General features: G+C 41.8%; 1 protein-coding gene and 1 long non-coding RNA gene across 2 annotated transcripts in view; one reads left to right on the top strand and one right to left on the bottom strand.

Moving 5' to 3' along the window:
• Positions 1-1,260: 1,260 nt before the first annotated feature.
• On the bottom strand, positions 1,261-2,628 carry LOC130679547 (uncharacterized). The gene is made up of 2 exons (XR_008992551.1): positions 2,382-2,628; positions 1,261-1,368 (listed from the first exon to the last, which is right to left on the bottom strand). It is a non-coding gene; the product is annotated as an uncharacterized LOC130679547 (long non-coding RNA).
• A 70-nt stretch (positions 2,629-2,698) lies between these two features.
• EMC4 (ER membrane protein complex subunit 4) overlaps positions 2,699-22,082 on the top strand; it is a 101,234-nt gene continuing 81,850 nt past the window's right edge. Inside the window, exon 1 of the mRNA XM_036887563.2 lies at positions 2,699-2,844. Within this exon, the coding sequence (XP_036743458.2) occupies positions 2,833-2,844 (12 nt within the window). The 5' untranslated portion in view covers positions 2,699-2,832. The remainder of the gene's footprint in view (positions 2,845-22,082) is intronic.

The raw sequence follows: 22,082 nt of genomic DNA, 5'->3' as shown, positions 1-22,082 counted from the left end.
GGAGCCGCATCTGTGGAGATGCCCAGCACAGGGCCTTGTCCAGCGCAGGCCAGCCGAGGAGGGGTGCCCTGTGTTTCACACAGTCCCGGGTGGCCCCCTGTGACACCCCAGCTGTCGGCACTACAGAAAGAGTGAAGATGTGCTTGGCTGTGAGCAGGAGGGAGGAGGACTGGTGAGAAAGGCGCGGCTGTGGCCGGCTCCCTTCCCAGCCACTGTGGACGTTCAAACAGGAAAGAGCCAGACCTGGAGACCTCGGACATGCCTAAACAGATACTTCCCTTCTGCAGATGCCAAGCTGTTCTCCGCCTCCACATCCATTCCTCGTCGGACACAGTCCCCCAGCCCATGCTCTGTACCCCAGCAAACGACACCCCATCTCAAAGCCTGGACTCTCCCCACTCCCCACTGTGGAGGGCCGTGAACAACCCCACTCAGCCAAGTGAAGGATGACCAGGTGGCTTTCCATTGCCAGCATGGTAGCAGTTACCCAGAGCCTGGGACAATCAAGCCAACTGTTGCCAAGGGTCTTCAAGGGAACCCAAATTCCCCAGTAATCCCTGAGGTTTTACTTTGATTGGGATTTGACTTATTATCCTGAGGAAATAGCCTTTGATGCCTTGGGATCAAATACCATGCAATGGCTGTGTTCACACAGGAGTCTACACAGTCCACCAGATACCCAGGAAGAAAGGTTAATTGCAGAGACTATTTCAAAGATTAGTCCTGGGAATTATGATGTATCAGTAAAAAGGAAAATGGGATTATCAGGGAGAAGATAAAATGATTCAGAGTAGCTATTTTTAACTACAATATAATAAAGTTCAAGAGTTTTAAGATTTTAGTGCACATAAGAATCACTTGGTGGGGGGACACTTGTCCAAAATTCAGATCCTCAACCCCAGAAATACAATTTTTGGGTCTAGGTTTAAGTTAGGAATCTGTCATTTTAATGAGCATAATGAGTTGTTTCTATTCTCAAATGTCTGCACACTAGGCTTAGAAAAACTGAGTTAATATTCATAAAAATCTGTAATCAAATATTGAATTGGTTAAAATTGTGAAAGGTCAAAGAAGTCCAGAAATACTAGGCAAAGGTCGGACAGCAAAGAAGTGAGTGAAATGTCACTCATAAGCACCCTGAGACATTTCCAGCAGATATCTCAATTCTGCTGAACTCTCCTAGGCACTGTTCATCTCCTTAAATGGAAGTGCTTGATATTTAAAGGTTCAAAGTCTAATCATTGTACAGTGGCAACCAGAAAAGGTTTTAAAACAATTTTATTATAAAGAAAGATAAAAATCAACGTTTCAGTGGGTCTTCGAGGAATAATACACCCTTACTTTGAAACAGCATTTGACTTCTCAATCCTAAAATAAAAAGGAGACATCTTAAAATCTAGTTTTAGAAGAAAAGTAACTTAGAAGTAAATGTTTTTATTAGGAATAGGATGTGAGGTATAATGATAAGAATCTTGATTTTGGCTGTGTGACTGGCAGAATCAGTTTTGCTATTTATTAGTACCGCATGCAAGCTGAGGAAAACCCTCAGGGCATATGGGTGTGAGAAACACACTCACTGGTTTAAATTTAATAAGTGGACATGGAGACAAAGAGAACAGCGGAGCGAGGCTTTAATGACGGTCTTGCAAGATCGGGTGTCTGGTGGGCAGGCACACCTGGGAAGTTTGGCGCTAATAATGATCTCTTAGTACGCGAGTCTCTCTCCTGGTTCTTCATTGGCTGAGTACTACAGGGTTCACATTCTTTTTTGGACGTCGCTTAAGCTTATATCTTTTACATTTGTCTTAATATTATTGGTAGGTTTAAAAAAACTCAAACAGGTATTGCCAGGCTCTTATCAATTCTCTCACCCCCACTCTCAGCTTGAGCAGCTATTACTACGTGGCTTTTTGTTACTACTTTATTGTTAAAATGTTTAAACATCTTAGTGGGAATAAATCACATTTAGGTTTTATACTCTTTCCTAACAATGGGTACAGCACAACTTCACTGTTCTCAGCAGGAGTAATCAAGTATTTCTGGTCATTTCCACAGGTGACACACTGACAATTGGATTTGTGGAGCAGTGACCCAATTCAGTTAGAGAGTTAAAAAACACAAACATGTCACAACACAAGCAAAAACAGGAAAACGACAAGTGTGTGGCACACAATCGTGAGGAAAGGGAGAACTTTAGGACCGAAGGGGATGATAAAGAACCCCAAGTTCAGCACCCTCATTTATGGGTGGGAAAGGAGTTGTAAAAACAGGTGTAAGCTTGTCTTTGACCTCATGATTTCCCAGCTGGATCTGAGATCCCCCACCTCCCAGCTCTGTGGCCCAAGGGTTACTTGGCTCATAATGTTGGAGTCGACGCTCACCTGCCCCAAGAAGGCAGCCTCTGAGAGTCATTACTGCCGCCGAAGGTGGACCTGCTCCTCCGCTGACAGGTATTTGCCTTGAGTAATTATTTTTAAAAATTCGTATCTGTTATTTTTCATTGATCTTATAGGAAAACACCTGCTCTTTAAAAAAAAAAACTCCCTATGATTACAAATCTAAAAATAAAACACTGTACTTCGTAATAACGCTTTTTATCTTAACTGGCTTTTATCACTTATTATTCAATGAGCGTTACCAGTGCCTCACGTCCGCGAGTGATGACGCGCTTCCTGCCCTCCCGGCGCTCGCGCTCGCCCTCAACCCTTGTTCCGCGCCGGGACCCCGCAGCAGCGGCCGCGGCCGAGGCAGCTGCAGAGGCGGAGCGGTCGCCTGGCGCGCGGGGGGACGCCGGCTGCACTCCAGGGCAGGCGCTCTGCAGTGAGACAGTAAATGCATCCCCCGGTAAGGCGCACGGCTCAGTCGGGTTTTCCTCTTCCTCCAGCTGCATGCACGTTGCATGAATTCCTCGGGTCTTTTCCCTCCCCTCTATAGAAGGAAAATGTGGGTGATTTTTGCCTCGCTTTTGCATCCCATGAGCGATGCCAATGCAGTAAAAAAACCCTCAAAGCTCCCAGATTTGGTATTCTAGGGGGGCTTTTTGCAGAAAATAAAAATAAAATAAAAATTATGCACCTGTCTATTGCATATGTATGTTTCACTGCACTCGACCTGGGCGCAGAGCTGTTGGTAAACAGCCCTACAGCCGGCGCCCGAGAAAGAGTTCCTGGTCGTGGTCAGCCGGTCCCCCTCCGGGGCTCCCGCTGGGTTTCCGGTAACTGGGCTTTGAAAAGAGGCCCCGCCTGCATGGAGTGTCTCCGCAGCCCCGGCTGGGCCCCCGCGCCAGGAGAGTTGGCATGGGCGGAGCGGTTTCATTCCAGCGCTATTTTGCAAACAAGTCCCCGTCCTAGGCTCCAGGCAAAGACTGCCCGCCGGTGCGGAGCCCCTCCTCACCCAGTGCTGGACTCTCAGACCTGCCGATTCCACGACTCCCCTTTGTCCGGCAGTCTCGCCACCAGCAAAGTGCTGGGCGCTGAGGGAAGGGGGCAGCACCTGGCCGAGAGCCAGAGCGGGATTTGGATTCGATGCCGCTGGCCTCGCCCTGGAAGAGCGGCGCCCTCTCCTTCCTCAGCCCCACGACCTGAAATTTCGCGCCCAGTGGGAGCTGGGGGTTCTGGAGTCCGGCAACTCGGGGTTCCCTGAGGGGGCCGAGGAACGACATTCGAGGACGCCATATTTTCAGCGTGTACTGGCTGCGGAGGGCAAGGGCCGACCAGTTTCCGTGGCCCGGGGAAAGCGCGGCGCCCCCACAGAAGGGGCAGGGGCGGTTTGCTCCGGGAATCTGCGCGCCTCGCTCACCCCCTCCCCAGTCCCTCCGAGACGCGGCGTTCGCGCGCGCAGGCGCAGGGAACACGCCCCCATCCCCGCCGCCCCGGCGCTCCGCCGGAGTCGGGCGCTCAGCGGCACCCATAGGCACGGCGCCGGGTGCCGAGCGTTCTCCAGGCCCGGGGGTTCGCCTGGGCGCCCCGCAAAGCGCGGGACCTCACTCCCTGAGTACGAAGGAGGCGCCCGGGTTAGCGGATCTAGGCCGAGGGCCTGGCTTGGGGCCGCAGACCAGCTGGAGCCTCTTATCCCTCTCGGGCTGCGGCGGCGGCAGCAGCAGCGCCCGCGACTGCGTGCCCAGTCCTCGCTGCGATGCCAGCTCTAGGAGGCGACATGAGGGGGGCGTTTCCAGAAGTTGGGGCTTCAGGGGACGCGTGGGGAAACTTGGAATTTTGCTACCTGTGAGGCGTAGCGGTGATTTCGCGGATAGGGAGCTGATTCAGAATCCCTGTGTCTCGCGGTGAAAATTGATCTCCAGTCTTTTCCAGAAGATGAGAGAGGAATGAGCTGAAGTGTTCGGCGTTGTCCAAGAACAGGGGGGTAGGGGTGATGTACTGGAGAAATGGACCCAAATACAAAAATTACAGCCCCCCTGGTGCTCTAAGTACCACCTGGGTGCACTGTGTTGTGGCTTCCGTCAGGTGGCTTCCTACTCCAGAGCTTGGAGTCAGCGACCTCTTGGAAGTCAGGTGGTGGGGAACCTTTATTTTTTAAAGAGATTGTGGTCTCTGCTTTGTGAAGGGGCAAGCGAAGGGCGTGTGTGCTGACCTACAATCAGCTGAGAGCAGGAATGTGCCAGTCTTTTTCCTTGGCGTCTTACTGAAATGATGCCATAGTATTGAGGTCATGTCAGCACTTCGGGGCTTCATCACTGGAGAGAATTCAAGGGATCACAGAAGTGGGAGTGGGGGTGGGGTGGGCGGAGATGGGGGTAAGCTTTCGTCTGGGAGATACGCCCCCTGATGTCAGGGATTCCACCCGTTCTTCCTCCTCCACTTCATTAAGTGCCTCCAAGGTGAATGTTAGCCATTGAGTTTACAAGATGTTATCTTCTTTGATTGCTGCTTTGGGATATCTATGGGAAAATCGGGGCAGTGGAAATTACAAATAGCCTTGAGAGAGGAGGGATATCTGCATGAATGCTCTTTTCTTTTCATTGAGTCCAAGAATTGTGGAAAACATCCACAGTCCAAGGTATGCTTATCTAAAATTAGCATAACCAATTTTGGAAAGAAATCAGCTGCAGAAAATCCCCATCTATATTGTGAGGTTCCCAGTCTTAGAGGTGGTACCTTGAATCGCAGAAACACAGGCCTCCTTGTATTGGGCAAGTCACTGTTTTTGCTCAGCCTTTGTACCCACTCATTATCAAGGAAATAGCAGAGTTATTAGAGCCTCCATTTTTGGCATTGATGTTGTACTTCAACCTCCAAAGGGAAAGTGAACTTGACCCTGTTGGATAGGGATGTTCTTTACAGGTATAGGCATATTGGTGTGTGTCTTGTATTCACTTACTGCCAAACTTACTTGTGCAGTATTTTTCAAACACTGTTCCCAAAGTATTTTTAGGTGAAGTCAGGTTTTAGAAAGATGTATGTGTGTGTGTTTTTTCCCCACCCAGTTTCTATCTTTCATACCTCAAAATTATACTGATTCCCCTGCTCCTCCAAACCTCACTCCCAGCAGATCATTAGTCCCCAAGAGCAGTTAAGGATGGTTACAAGTCATGAACAATCTAAACTTTCACCAACTCAAAAAAAAAAAACTAAGCATGTATTTATTCATTTTAGCATTATGCAACATAGCTATATATGTCACATTTTTGTGTATGTGCTAGATGTTATATAATAGAAATTAACTTTTTAAAAGTTTCTTAATAAAGTGGAAATAAAAAATTAAAGAAGTTTTATTGCAAACCCTACAATGTTCATTCTGAAGTTCATTGCCTTAATATTTATCTAGTTTCTTATGCCTCTCTTAACAAAGTGTTATAAATTGTGCTATGTTGCCTCTTGACTGATTCTTATTACAGCTTCATGGTTTGATGAAAGTTCTTTTTTTTTTCCTTAAGAAGACATTGTCACTTCAAAAGGTTAGAAAATGCTTATAAGTTTTGAAGAGTTGTCTGTCAATTTACCGGGCTTTGTTTTGTGTTATGTGTGTTGTGGTGTGGCATGCCCAGACTCTTGGAACAGCGTCTAAAACTTGTGACCTGTGACATTATCGCCCCAGAACTTTTGAGTCATAATGTTTTCTTGGAGATTTGGGGTGGTGTGTTGTCAATACAGGAAGTACTAGAAAAGAGTTAAATAACTGAAAGTTATTTTTATTGGTTCCAAGAAATTTTAAAGATAAGGAGGAAAACTTAGTAAGCAGGACCAGAATTAGAGCTTAACATACCCAACTGGTGCCTTTTTAATTACAGCACTTTCTCCCAGAACGATTAATCCTATTACTTTTATACTTAATAAGGAGACTAGTTAAAACATAAGCCAAACAGAACTATTACAAATAATGGAGATAAATGGTGGGTATAACCACGTTTTGCCTAAAGTTAAAATAGTTAAAGAATGTCAATTGTCAGACTCCCCCTGCAGGCCCTCCCAACACCCCTCTTCCCAGTAAGCTGGAGATTTTGAGAGGAAAACAATCTTTGAGGCGATGGAGAGAAAACAAACAAACAAACAACAAAAAAGAAATAAAATGCTTAAGGTAGGTTTCTCCTGTTCATTCACCTTCCTTGCAACCTTTGGCTCAGTGGCAGGTGCCATTTGAATGAGAAATGGTGGACAAGGCTGGGTACAAAATATTTTGGTTGTGAAAGCCTTGATATATCACCCAGAACTGTGAATTAGGGATGGGCTCATTTGCCACCCATTTCATAGAGAATTTTCAGAGTCAGTGCCAAGGCCATAGTTTTGTTTTTTCCCTAACCAACAATTTAATTTCATCCAAAGTGATGTTGTTCTGAATATGTAGAAAAGTAATAAATATTTGTGGCCTCAGTCTTATCACATGAATTTCTCTTAAGTCTTCTATTCCTTTATGCAGCACTTGGTTTTGAGGCTTCCTGTGTACTTCATGCTAAGAAGACATCCCTGACCCTCACCACACACACTGAATTCCAATGGGATGATATTCTTTTGTACTTTCTCTATCTAATAGATTAGGGAGGGATATCAGCGTGTGACTAAATAATATTTGAAGGACAACACAACAGAAAGATGAGCAAAGGATGTGAACAGGCAATCCCCAAAAGAAGAATTACAAACGGTCAATAAACATGGGAAAATATTCTCAACCTCCCTAATGGCCAGGGAAATGAAAACGAAAAGCAAATAGATTAGTTTTCTGTCTATGCAATTGACCCACTTTTTAGAAAACTGGTAACATCCTTTACTAGATGTTTTGGGGGCAACTCTTTGGTAGGAATATGAATTGTAACATTTAGGGAAAACAAATGGTTTCTGCAAAAGTTTTGTAGGTGCATGAAAGTATGACCTAGCAGTCCCATATTTGGAGTCCTGTCTTGCAGAAATAAAAACATAAGTAATAAGGATCTGTGTGTGAGGATGTTTATTGCACGATTATTAAAGTAAATAACCTAGAAGCAGCATGAAGGTGCATCAGTAGGATGAATAAAGTAGGGTATAGCCATACTAAGGATTTTTCTGCAAGCAATCTTGCCTTGCCTGAGGGTTTCAGCCCCAGGCAAGTTCACTATGGATTCAGTGAAACTGAGAATTGACAATGGGATGTTCTTGGGTTAAAGGGTTTATACTGAGCTTCACTCTCAAGGCATAGGCCGAGCATTAAGATCATGTCTATATCCATCAGTTTGCAGGTCTGTAATCTACATCTGCTCAGAGCCCTGGGCAGATCTCTTTATGTAGTGACTCAATAGTAGCTCATTGCCTATAAGTGTGGAAGCAGTAGCCTGGCAAGAGGCCAATTACATCATCAAGAAGTTTAGGGTCAGGTGAGGATCCTGGCCATAGGCATTTCCATGTTCTCCACAGATGTTCACGATACAGTAAATGTAAATAAAATCCAGTTGCACAGTATCATATGTAGTGTGATCCTAATCTGATTTTAAAAAAGAAAAAGTTCTATGTGTATGACCTTGGAGAAAAATGGGGAAAGACACACAAAACTCAATATTGTTTAAAATTGGCTGTGGGAAAGGGGTGGTGATTAATTTGCTCCCTATACACCTCAATTGGTTTACTTGCTCAAACATGTAAGCTTTGCTACAAAAAAAAAAAACCAAAAAACACTTAAAAGTGTTATTTGGCTAGAAACTCATATGGAATCATTTTGGAAACAAAAACTGGGCAATATCATGCCTGCTTTCTCTGATGCCTTCTGCAGCAATCTCCATCCTTGGAAACTTTCAGATAATTATCTTCACAAATCCTGAGGTTTGCCAGTTTTGAGTAAATTCCGTCCATGTAAAGGATGGCTTCAGGAAAAGCTGTTTACCTCTGTGCCCCTGGAGAGTAGTGAAAATAAGAGATCATGAAAACTCTTAGCAAGCACTCTCCTTTACCTGGACTTTCTGTGATCCCACTGTGAGAGAAGAACAATGGCAGTCCTGGCAGGGGAGGGGTTTTGGCAAAGTGCAGGCTTCCTCGATATCAGCAGCATGTTCTCAGACTTGGTTTTCCTATCTGAAGCCCAGAGAGGTGCTGCTTAATGGCTGGGCTGGCGACTGAACCCAGGTCTCCTTCCACACTACCCCCAGCTTAGCTGATTGCCTCATATGTATCACTTTCAATCCTGCCTCTTACTGTGAGTTTTGATGCTTGATAGAACTTATGAGTTCTTGGCAGTCACCACTAATACTAAACTTTCAAAAACAGTGGAATCTCCATCCACATTTTTAAAAGTACATACCAAATGACCTTGTAAATCCTGCTGGGAGACTCAGAATCTTCACCTGTTGGAAGCTGGGACCCTGCTGTACAATTTGAGACCCGTGGTTTGATTCGGGTGCATCAGAATCACCCAGAATATAGGGACAGACCATAGAGTGCCCCATGACCTGGGAAGGGGGCTGTTCCTCTCCTTGGGGAACTTTCAGCTGCTGGGGCTTAGTAATTTTCTTTACAACCACTGGGCGTGCTTTCAATACAGGAGGGGCCAGTTCTTCCGGCACCTTCCCTTCATCCTTCCCTAGCTCCTCCATTTCTGGGGCTGATGGCACCTCTCTCTCCCTTCCCCCAAGTGCCTCCTCTGCTACAACCTTTACCTTTTCTACTGTGCCTCGCAGCAATGCTACCCTCAGTCTTCAGGTCTCTTACCTTCAGCTCAATGCTTCTCAGCTGACGTTCTTGTGCTACCTCTGCCTGGGCTTCCCTCAGGAGTTTGTCTTTTTCCTTGATGGCCTCTGCCTCCTTCAGGACACCTGGCAGCGCTGCCGTGTCGTCTCCAATGGCTCCTTGCTGCCAGTGCTCTTGTGCTGCCTCCTCCCGCCGCCTCCTCCTGCATCAAGGCCATCTCCTTCCTCTGGGAATCCACAGAGGTTTGCAGCTCATGTTCTCGTGCCACCTCCTCCCGCATCAATGCCACTTCCCTCCTCAGGGCATCCACAGAAGTCTGCAGCTCTCGTTCTCGTGCCACCATTTCTTGGGTCTCCTCTGTAGACCTTTTTAAGACTGAGAAGCAGCCAAACCACAGTTCCTGCTGCCTCACGGGCACAAAGGATCTGCTTACTATACCAAGGGCCACCCCTACAGCCTCAGGTGTCACCTCCATCTGCCTCCAGTCTTGGGGTGGGCCCAGTCCTCTAGGAGGCAAGCCAGTCAGACCACATACCCATTGGGGGACGATCCATTGTCTCCCCATTCACAGGGGCAGCCCGCTGAAGCACCCCTCCCATAAGGGCAGCCTGTCTTTTTCCTTGATCAACAGTGAACCCTGCCGACTTTCGCCAGTTGTCTTATCAATGGGTTTCAGCCCCAGGCAAGTTCACTATGGATTCAGTGTGACCAAAGAAATTGACAGCAAAACATTCTTTGGGGTGAAAGGGTTTATTACCTGGCTTGTTCTCCTGGTGGTAGGTCAAGCACTGGCATCTGTGCCTTCGCCCAGAGCACTGGGCGGAGCTCGATATAGCGCAAATAATAGCTTATTGCCTAAAGGTGTGGAAGTGGTAGCCTAGCAACAGGCCAGTTACATCATTAGGTGGTTTAAGTTCACTGAGGATCCTGGCCATAGGAACCTCAACTTCCCCACAGACTGGCTTCATTCACTTGGCATAGCATTTTCAGTGTTCATCCATTTATCAGTATTTTATTCCTTTTTATTATCAAATAACATTGCATTGTATAGATACACAGTATTTTACTTAAGGCATTTATCAGTTGAGGGGCATTTAGCTGTCTACTATTGACTTAGTCCATTCAGGCTGCTATAACAAAAATACCATAGACTGGGTGGTTTAAACAACAAACATTTCTCATAGTTTTGGAGCCTGGGAAGTCCAGGATCAAGACCCTGGCAGATTTGGTGTCTGGCGAGACCCTGCTTCCTGGATCATCAATGGCTATCTTTTCACAGGTGGAAGGGGCAAGAAGGTTCTCTGGGATCTCTTTCATAAAGTCACTAATCCCATTCATGAGGGCACCACTCTCATGACCTAATCACCTAATACCATCACTTTTGAGGGGCAGGACGTACAAATTTAAGGGGGACACAAACATTCAGACAGTAACAGACATTTTGGTCATTATGAATAAAGGCTGCTATGACCATTTGTGTACATTTTTTTTTTGTGGAAATGTTTTCATTTCTCTAGGGTATATACCTAGGTGCAGAACAGCTAGATCATATAACTCTGTTTAACCATTTAAGTAACTACCAGTGCTCCAAAGTCACTGCACCATTTTACATTCCCACTGGCAGTGTATGAGGGTTCATTTCTCCACATCTTTGTCAACACTTGGTAATTTTGCCCATATTTTAATTGGGTTATCTTATTATTAATGAGCTGTAATAGTTCTTTACATATTCTAAACATGTCCCTCGTCAGATATATGATTTGCAAATCTTTCCTCCCATTCAGTGGATAGTGTCCCTTGAAGCACAAGAGTTGTTTTATTTTGATGAAGTCCAATTTAATTGATTTTTTTTCTTTTCTTGCTTATGCTTTTGGTGTCATATCTAGGAAATTATTAACCAACTCAAGGCCAATGACTTATACCTATGTCCTCTTCTAAGATTTTTATTTTTGCTCTTGTATTTAGGTCTCTGACCCATTTAATTTTTGTGGATGATGTGAGGGGTCCAAATTCATTCTTTTGCATATAGATGTGATTGTCCCAGCAACACTGCTTGAAAAGATTATTGTTTCCTAATTTGACATCCTTGTTGAAAATCAACTGGCCATAAATGTGAGGGCTTCTCCCTTAGAATCTCAATCCCATTCTATTCTTATGCCAGTGTCACCTGTATTGATTACTGTAGTAGTTTTGTACTAAGTGTAAGTCCTGTGATGTGGTTTTTCTTTCTAAAGGTTGTTTTGGTTTTTCTGGTTCCCTTGCATTCCCATATGACTTTTAGGATCAGCTCATCAATTTCTATAGGGGGAACTGATAGTAATTGTTTTGAATTTGTAGATCAATTTCAGGAGAACTGTTATCTATGTTCCAGACCATTACTAACATGGGATGTCTTTCCATTTATCTACATCTTTCATTTTTTCTATCAATATTTTGTAGTGTTGAGTATAAAATGTCTTTTGTAAATTTATAAGTATTATATTCTTTTTGGTGCTGTTATAAATGGGACAGTTTTCTTCATTTTTCTCATTGCTACTGTATAGAAATACAATCCATTTTTCTATGTTGATCTTGTATTCTGCAACCTTACTGATATGCCAAAAAGTTTGAAGGCATGGGATAACTGGAGCATCTTTCATTTATTCCTACAATGTCCATCTTAACCTCTTCCTTATCCTATTCTTATTTCATTGCCTCTGCTTTAGTTCAGGGCCTCTCCCTTAATGGCCTGGGTCATCCCCTACCCTTCTAACAGAGCTTCCTGCTTTTGTTGATCCCTCCAGCAATTCCTCTTCTACACTGTTGCCAGAATGAGTTGTCTGAAACATAAAGTTGCATGTGATTTATTCACTTTGAATCATTGAGTAACTGACATCTAAGGGCTTGGAATATTATTCTCAAAGCTCACAAAATCTTTTATTATCTGCTCCCTCATATGACAATGTCACCTTCCACAGCAGACCTTTGGCTTCATACCACAGTGCCTTCAGACACACTGATTACTTTGCCCAGACTGCCTTTCCTCAATTAGCTAACCCCTACTCATCTCCAATTTGGGATACTTCCATGAATCTTTTCTTTATGGCCTCCTTTCCATTGGATTTAGATGTTCTTCCTGTGTGAGCCCATCAAGTCCTTCATTTCTGTCCACTGTCCATAGTGAGCCTAACACACTATGCCAAAGTTGGAAACTGCTTGAGGGCACAGACCAAGTCTGACTGTTCTTCACATTCCTAACACCTACCACACCAGTGAACAGTGTCCAAATAAAAGAGAGAAGGTAAGAAATCGAAGCTTGAAAAGGTTTGGTTTAACTTTGGAATTTAGTCTCCAGATACACTTTTGGAGGAAGAGGTAGAAAATAGAACCACTGCTTCTCCATCCTGAAGCCTCCCCTGATGAAAGGAGGCCAGCCTTTTGTGAAATTGACTCCCACTCATGAAACATGTGTCCTTTCCAATAGATATTCTGCTTTATGGTTATATTTGAATAATAAATATCTTTCATATATACAAAGGATGTACAGTGAGACAAACTGTAGTAAAATCAAACTGTGTATCATAGTAGCATAATTATTTCTTTTCTCTGCCTTAAGGCACTGACTGGCTTATTAGTTATTTTAGCATCAATTTCCTTATTTTTCCTTACCTTTATTGGTGGGTGACAACTTAGCCACAGATTAGACCTGATCTTGCCAATTCTGATGCAAAGGTTTTGATATCTACTAGAACCTCCATAGTTAAGGAAAAATCAAACACCTTTGATTTCTTGCCATGTTTAGCAAAATAAATTTTAAATGGAACCTTTTATTTTCTTGCTCCACCTATACCCAGAAAGGCACAGCACCATTACAGTGATTTTGTGTGGTGTAGTAGCAAACATACATGGTTAAAAGTATATATAACAGAAGATTGGATTAAAGATGGCGGCCTGAGAGGAGAGACAGAGGATTCCTCCTAAAACTGGATAAAATTAGAAAATTTAATTGGCGCAACTAATCCTGAGAGAGCAACAGGAAAGAGGACTGCGTCAGACTGCACACACCTGGAGAAAAGAGCAGACCTCAGCGAAGGGGGTAACGTACCAGAGCTGTGACTCCACGGGACCCGAGCCCCTCCCCCACCCCAGCTCACCGGCGGGAGGAAGAGAAACGGAGCAGGGAGGGAGTGAAAGGCTTGGGACTGCTGAATACCTAGCTCCAGAGATCTGCGCTGGGAGCACAAACCTACATTTCATGGTGCTTTCATGTGACTCGCATGACTACCGGGTTGGAAAGTTAATACAGGCAGAGTTCCTGGGGAGACTGGGATTCCGGCTGCTTGTGGAAAGCAGGGATCCATATCTGGCTGCTCTGGGACAAAAACATACCTGTGTGACCGGCCCACTGGCTCAGGCAGTGGAGACAGGCACAGCAGCCGGGAGGTGGGGAACAGCTCTTTCCTACCCCCAGGCATCAGTACCGCTCCCCTGGGACGCCCGACATTGCTTCAGGGGCTGAGCAGCTCCAGAATAGAGCTTCTGGACACTAGAGGGCGCCATATACAAATATTAAACACCAAAGGAACCTCTTCCAGAGTAAAATTATTAATACAACTCCCAAGAAAGATTTAAATGATATGGACCTCGTGACTCTTCCTGAAAGGGAGTTCAAAACAAAAATCATCAACATTCTAATGGAGGTACAGAAAGACATCCAAGAACTCAGGAATGAATTCAGGTCGGAGATCCAATCGTTGAAGAGCACAATGGAGGGTATTAAAAACAGGTTGCATATGGTGGAGGAGACAATAAATGAAATAGAAACTAGAGAAGAGGAATACAAAGAAGCTGAGGCACAGAGAGAAAAAAGGATCTCTAAGAATGAAAGAGTATTGAGAGAACTGTGTGATTGACCAATCCAAGCAGAACAATATTCACATCATAGGGATAGCAGAAGAAGAAGAGAGAGAGAAAGGGATAAAAGGTGTCTTTGAGGAGGTAGTTGCTGAAAACTTCCTCAATCTGGGGAAGGACATAGTGTCTCAGGTCATGGAGATCCACAGATCTCCCAATACAAGGGACCCAAGAAAGACGACACCAAGATACATAGTAATTAAAATGGGAAAGATCAAGGATAAGGACAAACTGCTAAAAGCAGCCAGAGAGAGAAATAAGATCACATACAAAGGAAAGCCCACCAGGCTAACATCAGACTTCTCAGCGAAACCGTGCAAACCAGAAGGCAGTGGCATGATGTATTTAATGCCATGAAGCAGAAGGGCCTGGAACCAAGATTACTTTATCCAGCAAGATTATCATTTAAATTTGAAGGAGGGATTAAACAATTTCCAGATAAGCAAAAGCTGAGAGAATTTACCTCCCACAAACCATCTCTACAGTCTATTTTGGAGGGACTGCTGTAGATGGAAGTGCCTAAGGTTGAATAGCTGTCACCAGAGGTAATAAAACCACAGTGAAGAAAGTAGAACAGCTAATTACCAAGCAAATGCAAAATTAAATTAACTATCCTCAACATCAATCAAGGGATAGACAAAAAGTACAGAATTTGATACCTAATATATAAAGAATGAAGGAGGAAGAAAAAGGAGGAGAAATAGAAAAGAACCTTTAGATTGTGTTTGTAACAGTGAGTTAAGTTAGACTCTTAGATAGTAAGGAAATTAACCTGGAACCTTTGGTAACCACGAATCTAAAGCCAGAAATGGCAATAAGTACATACCTATTGATAATCACCCTAAATGTAATTGGACTGAGTGCACCAAACAAAAGACATAGAGTCAGTGAATGGATAAAAAAACAAGACCCATCTATATGCTGCTTACAGGAGACTCACCTTAAACCCAAAGACATGCACAGACTAAAAGTCAAGGGATGGAAAAAGATATTTCATGCAAACAATAGGGAGAAAAAAGCAGGTGTTGCAGTACTAGTACCAGACGAAATAGACTTCAAAACAAAGAAAGTAACAAGAGATAAAGAAGGACATTACATAATGATAAAGGGCTCAGTCCAACAAGAGGATATAACCATTATAAATATATATGCACCCAACACAGGAGCACCAGCATATGTGAAACAAATACTAACAGAACTAAAGGAGGAAATAGAATGCAATGCATTCATTTTAGGAGACTTCAACACACCATTCACTCCAAAGAACAGATCCACCAGACAGAAAATAAGTAAGGACACAGAGGCACTGAACAACACAATAGAACAGATGGACCTAATAGACATCTATAGAACTCTACACCCAAAAGCAACAGGATACACATTCTTCTCAAGTGCACATGGAACATTCTCCAGAATAGACCACATACTAGGCCACAAAAAGAGCCTCAGTAAATTCAAAAACTTTGAAATTCTACCAACCAACTTTTCAGACCACAAAGGTATAAAACTAGAAATAAATTGTACAAAGAAAGCAAAAAGGCCTAAAAACACATGGAGGCTTAACAACATGCTCCTAAATAGTCAATGGATCAACAACCAAATTAAAATGGAGATCCAGCAATATATGGAAATAAATGACAACAACAACACAAAGCCCCAACTTCTGTGGGAAGCAGAGAAAGCAGTCTTAAGAGGAATGTATATAGCAAGCCAGGCATATTTAAAGAAGGAAGAACAAACTGAAATCAATAGGCTAACATCACAATTATCAAAATTGGAAAAAGAAGAACAAATGAGGCCTAAAGTCAGCAGAAGGAGGGACATAATAAAGATCAGAGAAGAAATAAATAAAATAGAGAAGAATAAAATAGAAAAAATCAATGAAACCAAGAGCTGGTTCTTTGAGAAAATAAACAAAATAGATAAGCCTCTAGCCAGACCTAGTAAGAGAAAAAGAGAATCAATACACATCAACAGAATCAGAAACGAGAGAAAGGAAACATCACAATAGACCCAACAGAAATACAAAGAATTATTAGAGAATGCTATGAAAACCTATAGCCTAAGAAACTGGAAAACCTAGAAGAAATGGACAACTTCCTAGAAAAATACAAACTTCCAAGACTGACCAAGGAAGAAACACAAAATCTAAACAAACCAATTACCAGCAATGATATTGAAGCGGTAATCAAAAAACTACCCAAGAACAAAACCCCCGGGCCAGATGGATTTACCTCGGAATTTTATAAGACATACAGAGAAGATATAATTCCCATTCTCCTTAAAGTTTTCCAAACAATAGAAGAGGAGGGAATACTCCCAAACTCATTCTATGAAGCCAACATCACCCTAATACCAAAACCAGACAAAGATCCCACCAAAAAAGAAAATTACAGACCAATAACCCTGATGAACGTAGATGCAAAAATACTCAACAAAATATTAGCAAACCGAATTGAAAACTATATCAAAAGGATCATACACCATGATCAAGTGGGATTGATACCAGGGAAGCAAGGATGGTACAACATACGAAAATCCATCAACATCATCCATCACATCAACAAAAAGAAGGACAAAAACCACATGATCATCTCCATAGATACTGAAGAAGCATTTGACAAAATTCAACATCCATTCATGATAAAAACTCAACAAAATAGGTATAGAGGGCAGGTACCTCAACATAATAAAGGCCATATATGATAAACCCACAGCCAACATCATACTGAACAGTGAAAAGCTGAAAGCTTTTCCTCTGAGATCAGGTACAAGACAGGGATGCCCACTCTCTCCCTGTTATTCTACATAGTACTGGAGGTCCTAGCCACGGCACTTAGACAAAACAAAGAAATACAAGGAATCCAAATTGGTAAAGAAGAAGTCAAACTGTCACTATTTGCAGATGACATAATATTGTACATAAAAAACCCTAAAGACTCCACTCCAAAACTACCAGAACTGATATCAGAATACAGGAATGTTGCAGGATACAAAATTAACACACAGAAATCTGTAGCTTTCCTATACACTAACAATGAACTAATAGAAAGAGAAATCAGGAAAACAATTCCATTCACAATGGCATCAAAAAGAATAAAATACCTAGGAATAAACCTTACCAAGGAAGTGAAAGACCTGTACGTGAAAACTATAAGACACTCTTAAGAGAAATTAAAGAGGACACTAACAAATGGAAACTCATCCCATGCTCCTGGCTGGGAAGGATTAATATCATCAAAATGGCCATCCTGCCCAAAGCAATATACACATTTGATGCAATCCCTATCAAATTACCAACAACATTCTTCAACAAACTAGAACAAATAGTTCAAAAATTCATATGGAAACACCAAAGACCCCAAATAGCCATAGCAATCTGGAGAAGGAAGAATAAAGTTGGGGGTATCTCACTCCCCAACTTCAAGCTCTACTACAAAGCCACAATAATCAAGACAGTTTGGTACTGGCACAAGAACAGAGCCACAGACCAGTGGAACAGAATAGAGACCCCAGATATTAACCCAAACATTTATGGTCAATTAATATGAGAAAGGAGCCATGGACATACAATGGGGAAATGACAGTCTCTTCAACAGATGGTGATAGCAAAACTGGACAGCTACATGTAAGAGAAAGAAACTGGATCACTGTCTAACCCCATACACAAAAGTAAATTCGAAATGTATCAAAGACCTGAATGTTAGATATGAAACCATAAAACTCTTAGAAAAAAACATAGGCAAAACTCTCTTGAAGATAAACATGAGCGACTTCTTCATGAACATATCTCCCCGGACAAGGGAAACAAAAGCAAAAATGAACAAGTGGGACTATATCAAGCTGAAAAGCTTCTGTACAGCAAAGGACACCATCAATAGAACAAAAAGGTACCCTATAGTATGGGAGAATATATTCATAAATGACAGATCCGATAAAGGGTTGACATCCAAAATATATAAAGAGCTCACACACCTCAACAAACAAAAAGCAAATAATCCGATTAAAAAATGGGCAGAGGAGCTGAACAGACAGTTCTCCAAAGAAGAAATTCAGATGGCCAACAGACACATGAAAAGATGCTCCACATTGCTTGTCATCAGAGAAATGCAAATTAAAACCACAATGAGATATCACCTCACACCAGTAAGTATCACCACCATCCAAAAGACAAACAACAACAAATGTTGGCAAGGTTGTGGAGAAAGGGGAACCCTCCTACACTGCTGGTGGGAATGTAAATTAGTTCAACCATTGTGGAAAGCAGTATGGAGGTTCCTCCAAAAGCTCAAAATGGAAATACCATTTGACCCAGGAATTCCTCTTCTAGGAATTTACTCTAAGAATGCAGCACTCCAGTTTGATAAAGATAGGTGCACCCCTATGTTTATCGCAGCACTATTTCCAATAGCCAAGATATGGAAGCAACCTAAATGTCCATCCGTAGATGAATGGATAAAGAAGATGTAGTACATATACACAATGGAATATTACTCAGCCTTAAGAAAAAAACGGATCCTACCATTTACAACAACATGGATGGAGCTAGAGGGTATTATGCTCAGTGAAATAAGGCAGGCAGAGAAAGACAAGTACCAAATGATTTCACTCATCTGTGGAGTATAAGAACAAAGAAAAACTGAAGGAACAAAACAGCAGCAGAATCACAGAACCCAAGAATGGACTAACGGTTACCAAAGGGAAAGGGACTGGGCAGGAGGGACAGGAAGGGAGGGATAAGGGCAGGGAAAAAGAAAGGGGGCCTTATGATTAGCACGTATAGTGTGTGGGGGGGGCATAGGGAGGGATGTGCAACACAGAGAAGACAAATAGTGAGTCTACAGCATCTTACTACGCTGATGGACAGTGACTGTAATGGGGTTTGTTGGGTGGGACTTGGTAAAGGTGGGAGTCTAGTAATCATATTGTTCTTCATATAATTGTAGATTAATGATAATAAAATGAATATGAAAAAAAGTATATATAACAGTTATAAGCACATAAGATATATTTTAGATCTTAGAGGAAATTTTGGCTATCAAGAACAATTGAGACTTCATAGAAACTGATCAAAACATCCATATTATTTAATAAGTATCACACAAAAGTAAAAATAGTAGACACATGTCCCAAGAGAATAAAACTATTTGAAGATTCACAAAATTTGCAAATATGGCAAGGATTACAGTAGTAGCTATTTAATTAAATGCCTTATTCAAAGGTCAAATTTTGCCTAGAATGTGCCACCTCCACTTCTCTTTCCCACCTCCTTTGTCTTCCATTCTGGGAGAGGAATCTAGCTTAAAGGCTAAGAGCACAGACTCTAGTCAGGTTGTCTACTTTTGACACTTTTAGCTATGTGGCCTTGGGTAAGTCATTTAAATTGTCTGCACTTCCATTTCCTCATAACAGTTATAGTACCTACCGTATGGTTGTGGTGAGCACAAAATGAGTTCATACATGTGAAATACTCAGATCATTGCTTGGCACACAGTGTTCAGTGTTTGCTATTATTATCCAGAAACTTTCTTCGAGGGCCTTCCATTACAGCAAGGGCTCTTAAAAAGGATGAAATATCTGTGTTGTTTAGCATTGCCTTTGATCTGCAATAACACATACATATATACAATATCTGATTCTGATTAGAAATGATTTTTATTATTAGAAAAATTTGTATTAATGTAAAACTGCAATCAAACACTAACAACTCTTGGGAGAATAAAAAGGGAGAAGGGAGGAGGAAAAAAAAATCACCTGATTCTCATAAATCTCTGACTTGGTCAAACTGTTTTGGGTAAACAGGTGTAAAATGTTGGAGGAGCTCATGAATGGAAATCAAGATTTGAATGTAGGAGCACAAAATGCGCTTGTGGGACATGATTACAGCATTGATGGGGCTCCACAGAAATGTTTAAATTCCCTACAAGTGCTGAAAAGATCACAAACTGAAATCAAGTGACTCAGCAAATCCTGTTAGTGGAAGGCAATGCATTTATTGAGTGCTTTTCCAAACTAAGTGTTATAATGTTTCTATAATTATAGAAACTCAAAGCTTATAATCAACTGTTGTATATTTATTAAGATCTCTAACATCTTAAGTATACAAAAAGTAGGCAAGTCAGGCAAAGGAGCTAAACTTGTTAAAGATGAAGGATTTAGCTCAGCTTCAGGCCCAGGCTTCAGAAATATAAAAAAGGTCTCAGTTGATACAAAACATTGTCTAAATCTATCTTCCCAAGCCAAATTTGACATCACTTTTTCAAGATACTTTTCCTCTGTGGTGTCAGTATGTTTAGTATGCTGATGTATAGTATGCTGAGGGCTTATCATGAAACAGTTAATTACTATTTTGGGGTATTGAGCTGAATCAGGCTCATTTTTTCTAATACATGTAAAAAAACCCTACTTCACTTAATAATCTGAGTGTTTTTAGTGTTTAAACTCAGGGTCCCCTGACCCTAGTCCAGTGGTCTTTCCCCTCTGCTACATTACTTGATTTTGCATGTGCTAATGAAGAGCTTCCTTCTAAATCTAAAAGGAAAAACTCAAGTTCCTGTGAACAAAGCAACTTCAGAATTAAAAATTCATCAGTTTCATTTGGGACAGTTTAGGGAATATAATTATGCTAGGCTAACCACACCCGTACAAGAGAGTTTTTAGCCTATAGTTTTATCTTATGCATTAGAAATGCAATCTGCAGTCAGTGCATAACCACTGTAGAGTGCCAGTTTCACCAACCAATGGTATTTTAGGTAAAATATCATCTCAGGGAGGAGGAGGTGATGGGTAGGTATGTTTAGAGGATATGATTTTATATAATTTACATATAAATTTTTCACCCCATAAAGATAATGGCATCATCACAAACTCAAAGGAGATCTAGTTTTGCTTTTGCATATCATTTATAATTAAAACATGACTTTTCCCTGAAGAGCCAAAAGTAGCAATTTAGGAAGACTGTTGCTGCAACAATTCAGGAAAGAAAAAGTGAAAAATGGATACTTAGAATTCACCAAGTAGCCATTTACCTCAGTATGGTGCAGGACACAAGCAGTGAAGGCATGTGTAGTCTAGCAGACCTAAAATCTAAAATATAAACAAGGATGTACATGACATGTAGTAGAAAATCCAAGTATTGTAAAGGAGGGTGAAAAAAAGTTTTTTAGGAAAATTTTAATGTTTTTTAAAGCAGCATTCATTTCAGCTTCCCAAGGTAGTAATGGCTAAACAAGTCATTATTGTTAACTACAGGCACTGTGTTTTACAGATCTCTAGAAGTTACTCATCTTGTATAATTTTAAGTTTACACTCATTAAACAACTCTTCATTCCTCCCCCACCCCTGCTATTCCCTGGCAACCATTCTATTTTTTATGCCTTTTCAGTTTATTTTAACTACCTCATGAAGTGGAATCATGCTTTTATCCTTCTGTGACTTATTTCCTTTAGCATATCTTCCAGGTCCATCCATGTTGTCACAAATGGTTGAGTTCCTTACTTTTTATGGCTGAATAATATTTCATTGTGTGTACATAACAAATTGATCTGTCAATGGACACTTAGGTTATTTCCTTACCTTGGCTATTGTGAATAATGCTATATTGTGCATTTAAAATATTGATAAGGGTAGATCTCATGATAGGTGTTCTTACCACACACACACACAAAAGGACATAAGGAAACTTGTGGAGGAGGTGATGGATATGTTTATTACTTTGTGGTGATGGTATCACAGGTAGACACCTGTGTATATGTCCAATTCATCAAATTATATGCATTAAGTGTATGTCTGCACTAAGTTTTTGTGTATCAATTACACCTCAAAAAAGCTGTAAAAAAACTTAAAACAAGCCTAGGATGATCTGGTGTAATCAGTTCTTCTAGGTCAAGTTCTCATGGGGAAAAGTTCCCAGCAGCTTACCTGTTAAACAACTTACAGGGAACCCATCACAAAATGTCTGTGAAAGTTGTTCCTTTATTTACTTGATGCCACTATTCTAAAAAGACATCAGTGGATAATGAGCTAATATAAAGAATGATAGATAATTATTTTTTATTGAAGGGTAGTTGACACACAGTATTACAT

The sequence above is a fragment of the Manis pentadactyla genome, chromosome 11 (assembly GCF_030020395.1).
Source record: "Manis pentadactyla isolate mManPen7 chromosome 11, mManPen7.hap1, whole genome shotgun sequence".
In the NCBI taxonomy this organism is placed as follows: domain Eukaryota; kingdom Metazoa; phylum Chordata; class Mammalia; order Pholidota; family Manidae; genus Manis; species Manis pentadactyla.
This window is presented reverse-complemented; position numbering and strand designations above follow the sequence as displayed.